Source organism: Phoxinus phoxinus (assembly GCF_949152265.1).
Source record: "Phoxinus phoxinus genome assembly, chromosome: 5".
NCBI classification, from domain to species: domain Eukaryota; kingdom Metazoa; phylum Chordata; class Actinopteri; order Cypriniformes; family Leuciscidae; genus Phoxinus; species Phoxinus phoxinus.
The window spans coordinates 12,754,673-12,774,850 of NC_136880.1; the positions used below are offsets into that span (position 1 = coordinate 12,754,673).

The window sequence follows — 20,178 nt, forward strand, 5'->3', positions numbered from 1 at the left end:
GTTAAAATTATTGTCAAAACTAACTCTTTATGTATTTAATCTTGGAATAATCCACATATTCTAGTATAATAGTGAGAACTATTATGTTTATTAACTTTAAACATCATTATGTAAAAAAAAAAAAAGCTCGTTATAAATATATGCATACAAATTGAAAAGTGACCCATTTAAACGGTAGCTAATTTGTAGAGACTGGCCTGGAGCTGCAGTCCTGAAACTGATGGCTATGCCGTTCTGCAAGCGGATACTACTACAACACGACCCGCCATTGTACTCGTTTGTGTGTGTGTGTGTGTGTGTGTGTGTGTGTGAGACAGTGAGAGAGAGCTTCTGCGCATGCGCAGTCGGAGAGGTTTCGAAGTTGACTCTCCGGGGTGTTTCACAGGAAGGCGGACATGTTGGTCAGGCAGTGGGAGAAAATCGGGCACCCAGTCTTTTTTTTTTTTTTTTGAATAATAACATCGATTAAAGCTTGAACTATCCTTACAGTTACAGCACAGCGGATTACATACTTTTTATTGGAAAAGTAGAAGCCGGCGCGCGGACTCGGAGATGTTTATTGCAGAAGAACCGTAAAGGATCGTTTTAACCAGGATCTTGTTTTAACTGATCGAAATTTGTAAGGCGAAGTTTTTTTCGCCACTTCTCACTTTGCAGCTGTCAGACTCGTTTGGCCTGGCAGGCATTTATGGACAGAGGCCTGGAGAAACTTCATTTCATGTGGCCGCATGCTAACTCTGCAACGTTTATTTTATCCCCTCTCGTGTTTAGCGCGGATATGATCCGTTCGTCTGTTTTAAAAGAGCTGGTTCTTCTCCACATATCTCCCGAAGCTAAATTAGCTTAGCGCACTGTAATCTGTTGCTGCTGCTGCTTTTGTGTTCGCCAAGTTGTCATGGACTAATCCGACACCTTGTCTTGTTGTTGTTTTGTTTTTGAAAATGTGGCTTTTCGTCCTCTCTCGGTGTCGTACACGTTTCAACGAGAGCGAGAACAAGACTGTGAGACACAAAACGCTGCTTTGATCAAACTAGTGCTTGCTTTGTGAGGGCAGAGGAAGTTAGCGAGTTAATTTGCTAACCTTAGCCAGTAGACTCACATCTCGTTCATACGTCTGAATCGGATCAGTTATGAATATGTCTGCTGGAGAAAGTTTGACAGCTCGCTTCGAGAAGATCGATGCTATGCTGAAGGATCCCAAATCGGAGATCAACACAGACTGTCTGCTGGTGAGTTTATCAGATTTATTGGAACTCTGTTATTGCTTTTATAAGGGGTTTGTTTGGGTAATTGTTACTAAGGTAGGCACAATCTAATATAAATCTTGAAATGCATGCATACAGTACAATAATGCGCTATATACGCTGTAAATATGCAGAACAGCGGAATCATGCTTTATGACATTGCAATGCACGCGCCAGCCTGTGATCACTTGTGTACAAGCCAGACTTTGTAAGCGATGCTGAATTTATTTTTTCTAGATTCTTACTTTTTTGTAACTTCCTTGATTCTATATTTTTTCATGAATTACGATAATTACCGTATTAATACTTGCTATTTCAAAGTTATTCGTTTCAATGTGTAGTACAAACACAGTTGGCCCCGGAACCACCAGATTCAGTTTCTTGTTAAACGAGGGAAAGTACTAGTTCATGCCGAAGTTTTCAGGGTTGAACCTAGACAACCTTTTGGTAACCAGCAGGGTCTGCTTTAACCACTAGGCCTCACCACCCATGTTCCATGCTCAGGTTTTTCAATACACTTAAATATGATCTGCATTTGTACTCTTGAGTTGACCCGTCATGAAATGTGCAATTTGGAAAGTGATTTCTTAAGGAATTGCTGTGAGTTGACACTCAGGCGCACATATTGTGTGTGTTATAGTTATAGTTTTAAATCTTGCCTTACATTGAGAGCATTCTCACTGAGAGCTTCAATTATTAATAGTGACATCAATGACACTTCATGTACACTTTCTGTGTAGTCTTGAGTCTCACAGGCTTTGACAACCACTGTAGTAAATACAGGTCACAGGGTTTCACAGTATAGTAATGTATTGAATCAGACAGCTATAAATTATATATGTGTGTGGGAGTGTGTGTATAAATGCATATTTATACATGACTGCAGCCTAGGGCTGTAAATGATTTATCGCGATTAATCGAATCCAAAATATAAGTTTGTGTTTACATAATATATGTGTGTGTATTGTGTATAATTATTTTGTATATATAAATACACACACATGCATGTATATGTAAGAAAAATGTGTTATTTATATATAAAATAGTTCTATTTATATATAATATAAATCATATACAAATATATATGCAGTATACAAATGCAAATATTTCTCAAATATATACATGCCTGTGTGTATTTATATATACAAAATAATTATACGCAAGTAAAATACACAAACATATATATTATGTAAACACAAACTTTTATTTTGGATTTGATTAATCGTTTACAGCCCTACTGCAGCCATTCATAACCCTTTTCGGTTGATCAATTACAAGTGTGTCTGTCTTTAAAACAGATAGTTTCGTTTCGTCAACTTCAAAATGTAACTACAATATGATTCAAGCAACAAACATTGGGCCTCATTCATGAAACATTCGTAAATATACGAGTAAATATGTGAGTGATTTGCGCGTAAAGAGACCTTCCCGAAAACTCTTCTCCTGATTCACAAATACTTCGTAAACGTCAGATGTGATAGTGAAACGTGTGTGTGTGTGTGTGTTATGAATTCCAATCAGTCGTAAATGGGACGCGCGTGCACGCTCATTCTCAATTACCATAAATTCCGCCCATTAAATCCGACTGACAACTATATATGGGCATCATATTATGACACCAAACGAAGGATTTCAACATGTCTTCTCAAAAGCGAATGAAAAAGAACAATTTCTCAGATGCAGAAATTGAAGTTTTATTATCAGATGTTCATTAAAAACGCCACATTTTATTTTCAAGCGTAGCCTATAGTGGCGTATCAGGTCCTAAAAAAAGGAAGCTTGGCAGCATACAGATGCAGTTACTGGAGTTTTATCTGTTAATCGAACAGTCCCAGAAGTGAAAAGAAAATGGTTCGACATGAAGCGACTGCAAAAAACGAATTAGTTCACTTCGAAAAAATATAGCCCAGCCCTATTGAAAGCAATTAATTATTTTATTAAAGTGTTCCTTTTGCAGATGCTATTACTGGCTCTCATAATAAAAGTAAAAAGAAAAAACATACGTATTGCTATATATAATAATATTTTTTCAAAATGCTGTGTGTAAATGTACCCGATTAGGTGAATTAAAATGCAGCCTTATTAATGAGCAAAACGTTCGGAAGTTAAACGCACTATTTACACGTGGTTGGGAGCAGGTGTAGATTTCTTTCGTACCAACTAACATTTGGAAAATACGAACATTTTAATGAATCCGAAAATTTTACGCCAGAACCACTTTACACACGATTTACACAAAAATTCGTTCTGCTTGTGTTTCATGAATGAGACCCAATGTCTTTATTAACCATCATCTGGTTAAAAAAAGTTCAATTCCAGTAAGTGCGCCACACCTGAACTTATCAACATGGTGTGGACATTAAACAAATGTCTTGGGCCTATTTGTTAAATATCTTTGCAGAAAATATGAAGGCAAATATTGTTCAAACTTATCTAAAACATATCCTATATACCTATAAATAACAGAAAATAAGAAAATTGCTAAATATTTCTTAGCCAACAAGTAGAGATTGAGTTTTAGAGGTCAACCCAAAAGGTCAAGGCCATTCAACAAGACTGTAAGTATAACACCAGTAATAGGCCATTAGTAACAGCAAAAGCTTTGTAAAAACCTGTCACCATCATACAAACATGAAATATGAAACATACAGTAGTAGTTCTTTCAGGTTTTTGCACTCCATTGTGCTGCTTCTCTATTGTTTTTATGTCTGGCTGTCGCACTCGTGTCTTCTGCAGCGTCTCAACCATGAAACGGCATTTTAAAAGAGCGCCGCTCAAGTTAGAAGTTCAACTTGTGTCTAGTAACTTTGCTTTTTTTAGTCATCATTGCATTTATAATTGTAACGTTTGCTAACATTTATTCAAAACTGCAATTACTCAATTTAAAAATAATAAAAGGCAAAACATTAAATTCAAATTAATCGAAAATATCGGCCAGCCATGGTAAAATCTCCTATAAAATAACATCTGTGACACGAAAGAGCCGTTACCACACCGTACGCTGTATTTATGCTTATAGCAACTTGCATTGCATTCAGGTATGCATTTTATCAGTTCATTCTGCTGCTCATGTTGGAGCTACAAGAAGTTATACACTAGAAATATATATATTTTTGTGGTAATTATTGTTTTAGAATATAGGTCTTTGAATGGTTTTATCATACCTCATGCTGTAGTGCTATTAACATGACAACCACATGTCTTCCACTTAATCTGTTCATTTTAATATATGAATAATTCAGCTATAAACAGCACTGTATGGTAGTGTTGGCACGATACTGCCATTTCTGACTTTAATACCTTGAAAAATAGCAATATTCTATTACATTTCGATACCAAAGCTGCCATATAGAATAGATATTGTTATTATTATCTCATAATTTGTTTGATAATTTGGGTAATTGTGTTGATATTGCTTTCACACAGCACAGGGAGGCTTTATTTGAAACTTTGAACTAAATTTACAAAAAAAAAAGACAAGTAAACATCAGTAATAAAATAAGGACAGTCTTCATAGTCTTCATTGTAAAAATGATACCTATCAATGCTTGCAATTAAAGTGACAAAAGTGATTCAGTCAAAAGAGTGATTTTCTCTTAGTCTTTTGTTCTTTGACTATCATGACCGACAGCTGCAGGGTTATTAGGCTGCTGTCACTTTAAGAGCTTCATTTTTATTTTCATATTGGTCTTCAAACTGGCAAACAAGTATTAGTGCTGTACTGGTGCTAGGCCTAAGTGGTGATATCATGGGATAAGTTTCGTTGCTCAATTGCCTACACAATGACGTATTCTTTTTAATAGTAGTCAGTCAACCGGTAGTCAACAGCGCATCCGTCAAGGCCGATATGTTGACCGATATTTGACATTTTTCACATTTCAGCATCAGGCCGATAGGGGTTCTGTTGGGCCGATGTGTCTGAAGCAGGACTTTTATTTTGACGCCGCTGAGAGCGCCTGAGCACAACGCGCACCCATTCTCCGTCTCCATTAGCTTATGATCTCTGTTTAACAGTTTATTACATTATTGGATAAATGAAAAGGTAGGCTATATGAAAAGTATGAGGCCTAAAGCTTTTGATTTTATATCCTCCTCAGTAATAACAAGGAAAACAATAGCTTCTCTTTTACTGTCAACAATCAGCAAATATGCATTTATAACATGTAATAAACAAGTCTTTGAATATCTAATAAGCATTCAGAAACCGTGCAGACTAGTAGAGTGCAGTTATGAGATGTCCTGAAGTGCGCATGTGTATCCTGCATGAATGCGTGTGCTGTGTGTGTGTGACGGTGGGTCTGTGTGAACTGAATGCAGACGAGAGAGAGTCCAGCTTCTCTGGAGGCTCACGGGCGACTCTTGAAACTCTGCGCAGGATCCATTCGGCCACTGTCTCATTCATGTCATTTTCACTGTGTGCTGTAGAATTAGTGTTATTACTGAGTGCCCTGTTGGTTACAGTGTTTACTTCCTTTTATTCATATTTTTAAAGTCCCCATGGTGAAAACCAAGTTGTTTATGTCTATTACCCCTTTTCCACCAACAAGAACCAGGTGCTGGTTCAGAGCTAGAGCTAGAGCCGGTTCGGAGTTGGTTCTACTGACGGTTCTTCTAAGAACCGGTTTGCCTTTCCACAGGCTAGAGAGCCAAAACAGAGCCAGATCTTACGTCACTGTGTATACATCTCATGTTGCCCAGCAACGCTAGCGCGGCAGCGCCAAACAAAAACACACCAGGCTTGTTCGAGATGGTTCGGCTACTCGCAGACCGATCGCCGCGTGACATTAAAGCACTGCGAAAGCGATCAAAAGCACAAGGAGTCGTATGCTCTCCAAATACTCCCGGAGCTCTGATCGGTCCGCGCCGCTCCGATGCATCTCGAACAAGCCATCAACAATAACGGACGTTGCAATACTATGGATCCTCATGGGATTGCAAAAATACATCGGAATCCAACGCGTTCGTGCAGCTCGCCGTAACTTACATAGACGGATATTATAATCGAGCTGCTATTAGCTCGACTAGCTGCTATTTAAAAATGGCGGTCACAAGTTTCTATTCGTCTTGTTGGTCACGGTAACCCCGCCCCCAGCCCCTGACGCAAGCGGTTCTTACTTGGCTCCGTTCTAGACCCTGCAATGATTTGGTGCTACTTAAGAACCAGTTTTACTGGTTCGGAGCTGGTGCTTTGGCGGTGGAAAAACAAAGAACCGATTTGAAACTAGGCTCTGGCTCCGAACCAGCACCAGCTCTGCCTTGGTGGAAAAGGGGTATATGTGGTGATTCTAATGTGTTTCAAGTCGACAGCATTGCTGAGTATTGCATAAACTGCATTGAACCAAAGACACGGTGTGAAATCGCTGGTGTTTCTGACGTCACACACTAGCTTGTAACCAATCAGGTCAACCAGTGGATCTCTGAGCTGAGTGAGTGAGTGGAGGCGGGGCTCATTTGCATATTCATAGAACCGCGAATACTAAATGAGGCAAGGGTGTCGACTAGAGTTACATTCAAGCTATTTTAAGGCATGAAGAAAAAAACTATTTAGATATGTAATTTTGGTTATCAAAGATAAGTTTTAAGGGAAAAATGATTGACTTCAGGGGGACTTTAACAATTTCTTTATAGTGAAAATACTGTAATAGGATTACAGAATCAAGAAGTTTCCGTCTAAAGTATAGGCTAAGTGTCTAATATTTAGTGATAGCCTCAGATGCTGGTTATTTTCAAGCGCTGTCACAAGCAGGTATTGTTGTTCACCACCATGTCCTCGTTGAATGCGCTTCATGTAGATATATGAAATAGGGACATGTGCAAAAAACATATTTTTCAGTTTTCAGGTCCCAAAAGAAAACTACAAATGGCAGTAATACACACCCAGAATGCTGTGTTTAGGGCTGTTCCGACACGTCATTCCTCACAAATTGACGTATTTTCGTAATTGACGAATTCACCGATTCCGAAAAAATACATAAATTTGCGAGCAATGTGTGTATGTGTCTCACTGTTTATGTTTGTCCCTAATCCCCTGTCATGTTTCACAAAACAAGACTGACCTGGAGCAGATGCTAATGGCTAGTAGTGCAGCGCTTTGTTTTTTACGAGTGTGAACAGCATTTTATAACCACTTTCTCGACAAACCCGCGCTGAATGAACGGAAACACACTAGACAACTAGTCATATACTATACGATCATATAATGGGGCTGCAACCAATGATTATTTTGATAATCGATTAATCTAATGATTATAAGAACGATTCATTGACTCACCAATTAATGAGTGGGCGATATGGCCAAAAATATTATCACTATATTTTTTCCATTTCATACGATATATTTATCCCGATATTCATTTGCCATTCATGGGGAAGGAAATGCATTCCACATATTTGTTAGACCTTGAGAATGAATGTAATCTTGTTTTTTCACAATTAACTACTTTTAAAATGTAGGGTCCCATGAAATCCATTTTATTCCCCCTAAATTCTGGTTTCCATTTAATTTTGACAATTAAATATTACAACTAATTTACAACAAAACATTGCATTTTTATTTTTTGTCAAATAAGATGCTGCACAACAGAAATATACATTTAAAACATGTTACTTAGAAATAAAAATATTATCATTACTTTGAGAAATACATTTTAGTATACAGTATATTTCTGTCATCATTTCTTGAAGTTAAACCAAACTTTTATTTTGACAATTTTTTGTGAATATCTTTCAGTTTCTAATCTGGTGAAAAGATATTTATTCAATGTTATCAACATTATATTTAATCTACAACAGCATTGTGAGCATTTGTACAAATTATTTTGGTCATTAACTTTTGAATGCATCATTATTAAGTGTTAAATAATGCTTTCCTGTGACTGGGCAGCCCAGACAGAAGCTACAAGAGTTCACATTGATTTACAGTATATTTCATAAACACAATACCAGTAATAACCAGAAGAAGAAGAAGAAAACCAGCAACAAAACAACATCTGCATAATACAGATCTTCTAAACAAGCCTCGTACAGTCTGGCACTCAGAAATGTCTTTGCTATTGCTGGCTTGACCATTCTGGGACAGATAATGCAGAGATATAAAAGCAATAGATTGGTCCGCTTAATGAAAAAATCTTAAAACATTGACAAATAATTTATGTAACACTTTATTTTAAGGTTCATTTGTTAACATTATTTGAGGGGGTGGTATAATGCTTTTCACAAGATGTAAAATAAGTATCTGATGTCCTCAGTGTGTGTGTGTGTGTGTGTGTGTGTGTGTGTGTGTGTGTGTGTGTGTGTGTGTGTGTGTGTGTGTGTGTGTGTGTGTGTGTGTGTGTGTGTGTGTGTGAAGTTTTAGCTCAAAATACCTCACAGATATTTTTATAACATGTTATAGGGCTGGGCGATATGACCAAAATCTCATATCACGATATAAGTCATCTCATATCCCGATAACGATATATATCACGATATAGTACCTTTTCTGTAAATTCAATCAATTAATAATTTATATATATAATTACTACATGGAAAATACTTTTAGCATATATCAAATAAAAGAAAAGTTGATATATATATATTGAGTATATATTAAGTATATCCTCAAAAATGTTTTATATATATATATATATATATATATATATATATATATATATATATATATATATATATATATATATATAAAATATATATAATATTCTCAAAAAAAATGGCCAAATGTTTGATTAAGAATGTAGAAATATAAAATATGAACGAAATTTAAAACACTTTTCAAAAACAAATGATTACAGGCCCAACATAAAATATTGCTATATAAAATACCAAATGTAAAAATTCAATGGAAGATGTTTAAAATGTAGCAGAAATCAGGGCTCTGAACCTGTTCAATGAACGAAAACAAACAAACGAAATTTTGACAGGAGCATAACCAGAACCGAAAACCAAATTAAATTTAATCGTTCTGAACAGACCGTTTATATACTGTCTATGGAACAGACACGCTTATTTGAAATGGCCATTACCCGGTTAACAACGTTATTTTATCGTTCTGTTAACTATTTTAATTTGCCAGTCAACCAATCATGAATTCAAATAGTACAGACTGAGCAAATGTGATATTGACGCGCATAGCCTATCCAACGAGTGAAATGCCCATGCTCAGCTGTCAGTCATCATTGATAAGTCGCAATGGGAATGCGCTGGCGTTAGTTTTCCATACTGTATGTCACCAACTGTCAAAAAATTAGGCCTACATTTCAGTGAAAATGAATAGCAGGTAATATGCAACTTTTTGTTTTTTGAAACCAGCGAAAATCGCAGGATAGTGTAACATGGATCCACACAACGTCACATCACGCACTTAAAGCGCTTCTGTGAACGGAGAAAACAGAATAAAGCTAAATATATAAAACTAATATATAGGCCTATATGCGAAATATAGGCTATTTGCCTTAAATAATTACAGATTAACAAAACGAAAGGAAGCATTTTGCTGAGCTTCGGATCATGCAATAGGGTCCAAAGTTCACAAAAAGGAAACCGAGATGTTAGAAAAGGTAATCGAGCTTGTTTTCTGTATTTTACGGCTTTACAGTTTTGAATCATTTTTTGCTTCTATCCGTATGACCATAAATTACGGAGTAACGGATTCCTGTTCCTGTGATCGCGCCGACGCTTCACGGCACGCGCACACGTTATTGCATTGCTAACTTGACATAGCAGCATGTTCATTATCAAAATATAATAGTCAACTAAACAAAGAAATTTTACCAAATCATGTTCAGGCTACAGAGGTAGCCCCTCATTTAGGAACGAGCTCCTCGGTTTGTCCTGGCTGGTCCTGCTCGGAAACACCCGGTTCCATCACCCTTCACTCGCCATGTTATTCACGTTTCTGCCTGCATTCTCATGGCGGCGTGTAAGATTGCAGTCCTCCAAATGATGAAAAAAGTTTTGCCGTAAACAATGTTTTTTGCGACACCACGATATGAACGATAGAGCATAATATGAATCGATAGACTTTTTATATCGTCCATCCGATATATATCGTCATATCGCACAGCCCTAACATGTTAATAAAATGGTCACTTTTTGAGGCTGAGCAAAAACACACCTTTTTGTGTCTGTCCCTTTAAATGCAAATGAGCTGCTGCTCCCGGCACAGGGGGCGGAGCTTCAACAGCTTGTGTCCTTTTACCTCACACACACACACACACACACACACACACATGCACTGAAAATGTCAATGTTTATGTTCAAACCGGATTCAGACAATGATGAAGAGACTCAAGAAGAAGAGACAACATGTAGAAGAACAGGACATTTCTGAATGGTTAGTTGATGAATTTATGTAGCTTATGTGTAGTTATCTTCTAGTCATTGATTAGCATATTCTGTCTTGATAATCTATAAATCGTGTTCAGGGGGGCGGGGTTTATGTAAATTTTAGGGTTGGTGATGTCACTAACCCGGGAGGAATGTCGTGTAGTTCATACCAGCCGTTTGTTGTAGTCCTTAAAAAACATTTCTTTAAAATAAAATATCTTCTTTTGCTTTGAACTTTGAGCGTTGCAACTTTGCAGATGTTGTTTATGATCAAACAGCAACATTACACACTAACTACAGTTAGAAAAGGGAAATCATATTTAACCACCCCTTTAATATATTAACTAACATGAACTAACAATGAGCAATACATTTGTTACAGTATTTATTTATTAACAGCTGTTCACAGTGTTTTAACTAATGTTAACAAGTACAACCTTTGATTTTAACAATATATTAGTAGATGTTGGAATTATTATTAACTAAAATTAATTAATGCTGTAGAAGTATTGTTCACTGTTAGTTTATGTTAACTAATGAACCTTATTGTAATGTGTTACCATAATTGAAAATGCTCACCATCATTTTGACAGACAAAACAAGAAAATCCTCTAGGAGGCATGACATGATGGAACGATCTTCACATGACTTTACAGTGTGTGTGTGTGTGTGTGTGTGTGTGTGTGTGTGTGTGTGTGACAGTATGGAATAACTGTAATACCATTTAATCTTGGGCAAATATTGCACCTCTGTGAAGCTGGCAAACCATGTGATCAGGATATAAATGTTTTTTTTTTCTATTCAGTTGTTTGTGCTCATGAAATAAAAGCATTCTGATAAATCCATATTGGAGAAATCAATAGACAATTCGTGAAATAAAATCCCATGTCCTGGCCACCTTTACTAAGCTTATAACTTACACTAAACTGGTGCAACTTGCCTTAAACAAGAATAGATTCTCAGGTTTATATGATCTATCTGTTCTATAGGCGAAATCATTTCCTGCACTGAGATGCTTCATTATGTGGAAGATATTTATATCCGGGGCTTCTGGAGCCCTTTACGTCGTTCAAACTCCCAGTAAATAAACATGATGAACATGAAAAACTCCACCGTCACGCATACATAACTCTTCGGAAATCTCTCGCTCCATTAGACTCCATAAAATAGTTCCTGGAGTCCATATAAAACTAAATATAAAATTAAATTATGTCTACTATTCCAACAACACTACATTATACATGATTATACAAATAAATTGTCACATTTAAATCATGCAGAATATTATACAGATAATATTGAGGATTCGGTGCTCGGGAACCTTTCTGGAAAAGTTGAGGATGAGAAACTCAGTGAATGAATGGTAATGCGGTGTCTCTGTAGATTAGAACTGATGGGTTTATATAAGATCCTGTTAAAATGGCTGTAAATCGGCACAAGTGATTGATAAATGCAAACGCCTTTCAGTAATTCACATTTGTATAGGTGTACGCCTTGTGTTTGCTCTCTCGAAGTGCAAACAGAAAGAGTGGAGTCGCTTTTGTTTCATTCATCTGAAGCTTTCACCTCCGGCCGGTTTCTCCCATGTCTCGCCTGTCCTGCGTCCGCCTCTCATGCCGTCTCTTCCAGGGTTACTTCGGGATCTGACATGTCTAGTGAAGCTGCGGTGTTCAGAGCGTAGCACTGCGTTTACCTCAGGGCAACTGGCCGATCACACACACTCTTTTCCCTGGCCTCTGCTCTGAGCATCAGTGTTTCCAGCGCATGTTATATTTTCCTCTGACTTTACATTCCTGGAGGAACGTGTCAGAAATTACAATTTTGACAACATTTCTCACCGCACACTGACCTAATTCTGATTTTTTTAATGTGTTTAAGTCTTTGTTAGGGCCCGTCTACTCTACAAATGACATCGACTACAGCTTCATTGGAGTTGCACAAACTCTAAGCAGACTATGCTTTGAGGTCTCTAGACAGATGAACATGGTCAAAGTTTAGAGTTATATATCCTCTAATACATATAATACAGTATAAAACAGGAAGTGCTCTTTTAGTTGTGTATTAAAAAGACCTAATAGAAATAACAATTTGAGCAATAACAACAACAAAAGAAAGATGAAGATTATTCATACAATTATTGTCTTAATGCCAGAAATGAATCCGTAAGTTCAATCAGAATAGTAATAAGACACCATAGGGCTGTTGCCAATCAAATAAATCATCATTTTACTAATCCACTAATATAGTCCACTTGAAGGAGTGCATGAAAACAAGTGAGTGGATTTGGACACTGGAATTCGGGCTGCCGCTTGTGCATAGTTTGTGCTTGCCGTTTAATAATAATAATTTGAAACTCTGCCTTGGAAACTACTAGCATGTATAGCTAAACCTCAATTGACCCTTCGCAGGGAGCTTGATTGACAGGTGATCTGACCAATCATACTTCGCCATCCGCCATTTTGTCCGACAAAGCAGTCAGGAGAGTTAGTAGATTAACATGGGAGGATTTGAACTTGAGAAGCGGAGTGTACTGACGCCTTTCCGCGGTTAAAACAACATTCCTTCTGATGTTCATTCATGTTTATTTGATGCTATAAATGAACTAGAAGGAGGAGATGATCGGTTCACGAGCGGCTTTAACTGATGCTCTACAGCAATCTGACAGACACATTAAAGAGCCACAAAACGGTATTTATTGTTTACATTTATTTTAGAAAATGACCAAATTTGAAAGGTGAGACTTTGTTTAATATGTTTAGTATCAAAAGTAACCCGGTCTGTCCTGTCTGTCAGCGTGTTGTCTCCTCTCTGCTCCGGAATGTTTTTCACTGAGCGGCGTAGCTTGTCGGACATAGCGACAGTAACTAAGGGGGGCGGGTCTTTGCGAACAGTCAATTAAACAGTTTAATAATAATTTAAATTAAAAATGAATTTATACCTGTATGATATTAGGCTGGTCCAGCGCGGTTTGGGAAACTGATGGATGATTGGTTCAGCTGCGGGCGGCATCTCCTGGCGAGACGCGGGAACTCTCAGTGCATTATGGGTATTTTCCAGCTGTTGAGCAATGAGCATACATCGGTTGTACACTCATCATTATGGGGTCATTGAGTCATTAATCAGGAACGAAACACCAGCGTGTTGCCGGTAGACATTAAGTGACTTTATGACCTTGTTTGGAAGTTTTTTTGGCGTACCAAAAACAAACCGCGGTGCAGGAATGACGTCACTTTGTAGGCCAACCGGCAGTTCGCGTCACACTGGTTCCCTCGAGAAAAACCCAATAGGATTTTCCCATTGACTTTTGGATTATCGCCAAAAACAAATTCTGTGTTCAACAAAAGTTTATGATACTTGCACGTTTTGTCCATCAATATAATTAGGCTACAATAAAATAAACACAGATGAACACAACTTTTATGAAATTTGAAGCCTAAATGCAGTCACCAGAAGTAAAAAGCTAAAGGCTATAAACAAACTACACCGCGGTCTCACGACTTCAACGTCTCCATCCCCAAGCTTCCGACAACTTTCAGTTTTTATCTAAAAACATTTTCCCAGAGCGTTTGAGTTAGAATAGAGTATAAGAGCACAATTATAATCATAACGCTGCTGTTAAAGCAGACTGAGTTTACCTCGGCTGATGACGTTTATTCCGTAGTCTCGTTAGCCTCTTCTTAGCAACCGCCTTTTTCAAGACGCGTAACAGCCCAAAAAAATCACGAGTGTGGTAATATTGATGTATTGATGTCATAGAATAAACGTGAAAGTGTCTTGAGCTTGTGTTCACACAGACCTTATTTCAGCCTTTTAACAAAAACCCCATTCAAAAAACCCACTGACTTCGGGGCGATGGAACTGAAGTGCTAAAATGCAAACTCGCTACAGCGTTTTGGCCTACGAAGTGATGTCATACCTGCACCACTTAATTGTATTTTTACTTCGTAATAACTTCTTGTTTCTGGAATGGTTGCATAAAATCAGTTTGTGATTGTGGATTTTTGTTGGATGTAATTAAACTGTTTCTAGTGGAATTATCACCATCACATTAAACCAATGCGATTTTTCTTAGACTCAAACATGAAAAAATAAAAGCGGGTCTATATAAAACTATCTACTCTATCAGCTGATCAGTTTTAAACATTGCAAAAGGGAATGGACCAAGAGTCAGCTTCCACGAGCCTTCCCTCTCAAAGAGCTTTTGTCTTCTTCAACGTAAAATGAATTCATCATTTCTTAACTCCTCCGTGAAGTGAAAGCATGTCTTCAATACATCACGCAGATCATTGACAGATGCAGGAAGTGTAACTAGGGCTGGGCGATATGGCCAAAAAAAATATCACAATATTTTTTTTTATATCAGTCGATATCGATAATTATCGATAAATGTCAAATCTTTATTTATTTCAAGTTCAAAGACAGATTTTTACTCCTAAGTGAAAGCTGTAAGTTAGAAACCAGAGCGTTGTGTTTTTAAACTACTCTTTATTGTCAGAACATATCATGACAAACACTTGCCAAACAGGTGAACATTCACAAATCCGAGGTAGAACATTCAAACATTTGACATTTTTCCTTAACAAAATAAACATCTTTATTTCAGTAGTATTAGCTTGAGTTAGGAATAGGATGCAGATTTACTTTATACAATTTATGTTCATTAATAAAAACAGTAACATCTGTTAAAAAAAAGTAACAACATTATTTTTATTTGGTAAAATGTAATATTCTTTAGTTTTATTAAAATTAACCATTGGTCATCCAGCATCGTGCATTTAGATCATGATAACCACCGATAAAATGTAACTTTATGGTTCTATGGTATTTATGAAAACCAGTAGCCTAAATACATTATTAAAAACTGTAATTATATTCCATTAGTCCTTTAATACATTGTCTACATTAATAATATTATACAATTCAATATATATATATCCCACATTTCATGGTGGAGTTAATATTACTAGGCTAACGTTACAGTAACGTTAAATCCGTGGTAAATGATGGGAATGTGTAGACGGAGAAGCTTCTGACTGTATCGTTGCGCACAGTGCTTCTCCTGTTCGTCAGCGCGGTCTCATCTGCCTTTAAACTGGTTTAAATCACTGAGACATTTGTGTTCCTCGCTGAATTCAAGCGCTTCTCACTGGATCTCGTGATTGAGACCGATCAGAGCATAGACATGTATAAAGGCTAGATGGCTCAAGGCGGAGTCAGCTGTGTCGTCAACTTGGCGGCCATCTTAGGTCAGGAGACTGCGCTGCTGCTCCCTGCTGCTGTGGACGGAAGGTGAGTGACAAATGCTCGTAACTTGCTGAATTCTTGACGGATTTACAAACGGTTTGGTTTATTACAAACCTTATTAACGTGGCTATGATTTGTGCTGATGCCGATGTTTAAATTGTAGCTTCACGTTTTGAGAAACGCTTAACATTGCAGCGTAGCTGTGTGTTTCATGGCATCCCTGACGTTTATGACACACCAAGCCGTTTGAAAATCGGTTGAAAATTGAGCAAAATATAGTTATTTCAGCACTACATGCACAATAGACTTTAATGTTATAACTGGACGAGCGGTGCTGTCCTAAGATGGCCGCCGTGTGACGTCGTCGGGTCCCATTGGCTCTCAGCGCCGGTAAGCCATCTAGCCTTTATACATGTCTATGGATCAGAGTAAACGCGTCTGCTCTAGTGAACTCGCGCTGCCGTTTGGACTTTGAGCCGAGCGGATAAACGGTCCGTGTGGCGCGCGCGGTTCAAATGAGATTCGTTCCGCTTTTGGCGCAAAAACATTATCGAACATTTATCGAACTCTTGATATCGTTTTATCGAGAAAAATTATATCGCGATAATTATCGTTATCGTTTTATCGCCCAGCCCTAAGTGTAACCTTCACGAATCTTCCGATCTTTCGAACAGGAGATCCTATAAAATACAGAAATAGATCATAAGCATGCATATTCTTTGTAAGGAAACATTCATTGTAACAGTGATAAGACCAAGAAATGGACAGTCATGTGGACGATAGCAGATTTAAGAAAGAAAGATACTGCTGACTTAAGGTTAAGTATTTGCAATTTTCATCAATTAAAAAATTTAGTTAGCCTAGATTAGAGTTCTCAACGGGCCTGAAAATTACAACCCGACCCGACCCGGCCCGTGGCTTTTAAAGCCCGGACCCGAACTAACCCGACACATCAACATGAATTATCTGCCCGAACCCGGCCCGCGGCCCGACGGCCGTGTATTTTTTTTTCTCATACACGTATTGACCAGCAGACGGGAATTCAAATCAACCTTTAATGTCCACGCCTTTTAACAGTACAAACAACTGAAACAATAAACTTTAAATATATAAATATAGGCTATATAAATATGCCTTAGTCTAAATAAAAATCTTCACACAATAATAAATAAAAAGAACTCAAACATGTACCCAGCCAGCGGGCGGGCTGTACAACATAACCTGTAGAATTTCCATCAGAATCCAGCACCAGTCCAAACACTTTCCAGACCTCTGATTTCCCACTCCTGTAGTAGCGATGGTGAATTCACCTGCGGCAAGTTTACTTTTCACCAACTCCATCTTCTTCTCCAGGCTAAAGGCGTGCACGCAGCGGCGTCAGGTCTGCCCGCACCCCTCTCCATGATGCACGCCACGTTACACGCAGCAGCCAGACTTTCTTTACGGTGAACAGCAGCGATGATTATTATTTTTATTTTTCATTTTTTCACTGAGCGGAAAAGATTAAGCCCGAGGTCCGACCCGACCCGAGTCATTTGCTTATATTTTCGACCCGAACCCGGCCCGACCCCGCGGGTCCCGTCGGGTTTGTCGGGCCGACCCGACCCGTTGAGAACTCTAGCCTAGATATACAAAGAAAACAAGCATAGTCTTCGATGTATGAATTAAATCCACAACATTATTGTTATTTATCTAAGAGCAGTGAGGGATTTTCTCCTTTTCATTTGTTTTCTGGTTAACATTGAAGGGACATTTCACCCAAAAAAGAAGATTCTGTCATCATTTACTCACCCTGATCTCGTTCTGAACCCAAAAGACTTTGTTTAATCTTTCAAACACTTCTTTTTTTAAAAGAGAACTGGGAGGTTTCTGTCCCTCCATTGAAAGTCCAGGTCACCAAAAGCATAAAAGACCCAAAAAGGATGTGTTGTAAAGCAAATCCACATGAATAGAGCGGTTAAACCCAAGTCTAGTGCAGTGATATGATCTCTTTAAATAGGTTGAAGATGAATAGTAATGATCTTTGAAGACAAGCTCCCAGGCCTCTGAACACGACAGTGTTGTTTTTGCCCTTTAAGTTTCCATTGATAAATGAAGTCCTTTGCTCGCCCCCCCTCCCTCCCTCCGGCCACCCAACCCACCTCTTAATACAAGTCCCAGATTATCAAAAAACCTCTTGTCTTGGACCACAGGGTGGCTCCAAGTGTATGCGTGTTACAGTGCCGTGCTTTATGGTCCATGTATATTCTTGTGGGTCGAGGCACAGATTTGCAGTTTGGGGGGAAAAAAAGTTGGTGATTCATGAATAGCAGGACTTGATCCTAGACAAGCAAAGTTTGAGTCATTTGGAAAAATGAAACTTTTGTTGGAGCACATTTTTTTTCCCCTTCCTGAATTACGTAGTATGTCACTAACTAAATTGGCCATTGGATGCGTCTAGAGCAGTTGACAATCTTTTGACGATTTACAACAAAAATATGAATCATTGTTTTTCTAGCTGTTGAAGACTCGAACAGTTTTGACTCGTCATCATGCCTCCAGAGCAGTGCTTTTTGTCCTCGCAAGGCCTTGCTTCAGTGAACAGGAAGAGCAAGGACTTTGCCTGATAGCTTTGTATAATAATAATTATTATAAAACATCCAAAGAATTAACTGTGTCTGTGTAAAGAAAGTACCTGAGACCCTGAGACCAGAACAGGGACTATGTGTGAATTTAATCAGAAACTTTTTTCAATACAGTAACAGAAATTGAGGACGGAGGAATAATAGACCTGGCCAAACTACATTTAATAATCCATTTGATGCCTCAATTTAACTAAACACAAATCCTTCCTGTAAACACCTCAGTTGGTCTTATTGCGCATGTTCTGAAAAAAAATATCAATCTGACTGAAAGAGGTGATGGTGTAGAGCTTAAAATTCATTAAATGGGTTCATATTAGACACATTTGCATTAGACTGCCTGCCTCCAGAGCAATACATTGACGTATAGTTATACTGCACTATTGGTCATGCCCACTGGTGTTCAATCTTTTAATAGCTGACAATTGTACATGGGCTATACATTTAAATTACACTGTGAAGTGGCGTTCGGGACACAGACATTGGCGTATAAAGTGAAATAAGTGCTGCATTATGGGACATTCACACAGGACATTGAATGGAACCGGAACTGGCAGTTTCATACTGACAAGCACCACTCGTTTTCTTCAGGAAATATAAAAAGCTAGTTTGAAAAAGGAAACAAAGTTTATGAAACAATCCTTTTCTTTAGAATAGAAAGTGACTATTTTGCTTCACCTGCCATCAAAATCACATCTAAACCACTTCAACATCCTGCAATACACTCCATGCGTTAGCTGTGCTTCACTGCACATGTGCTTTTGAGTGACAACAGCACAGCTGAGGCTTTGGCCGTTTCTCAACATGCGCCGCCCTTGTTTAAAGCAGGCGTCTATCAGTGGATATGTTGGGGATCCGCTGACACCTGCTTTAAAACGCTCCAGTGTGTATCTGTGTAAGCACTCGGTGAAGACAACATGTTTTTGAAGCATTGATCATTGTAGCCAATCAGAGACATAATATATGTTGAGTGTGTGAACACAATAGCCAATCAGAAACCTATATGTTGAGCTCATGAACACAATGGCCAATCAGAGACCTATATGTTGAGCTCATGAACACAATGGCTAACCAGAAACCTATATGTTGAGCTCATTAACACAATGGCCAATCAGAAACCTATATGTTGAGCTCATTAACACAATGGCCAATCAGAGACCTATATGTTGAGTTCATGAACACAATGGCTAACCAGAAACCTATATGTTGAGCTCATTAACACAATGGCCAATCAGAAACCTATATGTTGAGCTCATTAACACAATGGCCAATCAGAGACCTATATGTTGAGTTCATGAACACAATGGCCAATCAGAAACCTATATGTTGAGCTCATGAACACAATGACCAATCAGAAACCTATATGTTGAGCTCATGAACACAATGGCCAATCAGAAACCTATATGTTGAGCTCATGAACACAATGGCCAATCAGAGACATATATGTTGAGCTCATGAACACAATGACCAATCAGAAACCTATATGTTGAGCTCATCAACACAATGGCCAATCAGAAACCTATATGTTGAGCTCATGAACACAATGGCCAATCAGAAACCTATATGTTGAGCTCATGAACACAATGGCCTATCAGAGACATATATGTTGAGCTCATGAACACAATGGCCTATCAGAGACATATATGTTGAGCTCATGAACACAATGGCCTATCAGAGGTGTTTAAGAATCCGTTCAACAGTGCTTAAAACCCTAGAGGAAAATGCTGGTACAAATGCACAGAGCACAT

The 20,178-nt window shown here is 38.1% G+C and overlaps 1 protein-coding gene across 2 annotated transcripts in view; it reads left to right on the plus strand.

Annotated features, from left to right (window-relative positions):
* Positions 1–280: 280 nt before the first annotated feature.
* rock1 (Rho-associated, coiled-coil containing protein kinase 1) overlaps positions 281–20,178 on the plus strand; it is a 77,582-nt gene continuing 57,684 nt past the window's right edge. For both annotated transcript variants that reach the window (XM_079612079.1, XM_079612078.1), the window contains exon 1: positions 281–1,229. In XM_079612079.1, the coding sequence (XP_079468205.1) occupies positions 1,131–1,229 (99 nt within the window). In that variant the 5' untranslated portion in view covers positions 281–1,130. The remainder of the gene's footprint in view (positions 1,230–20,178) is intronic.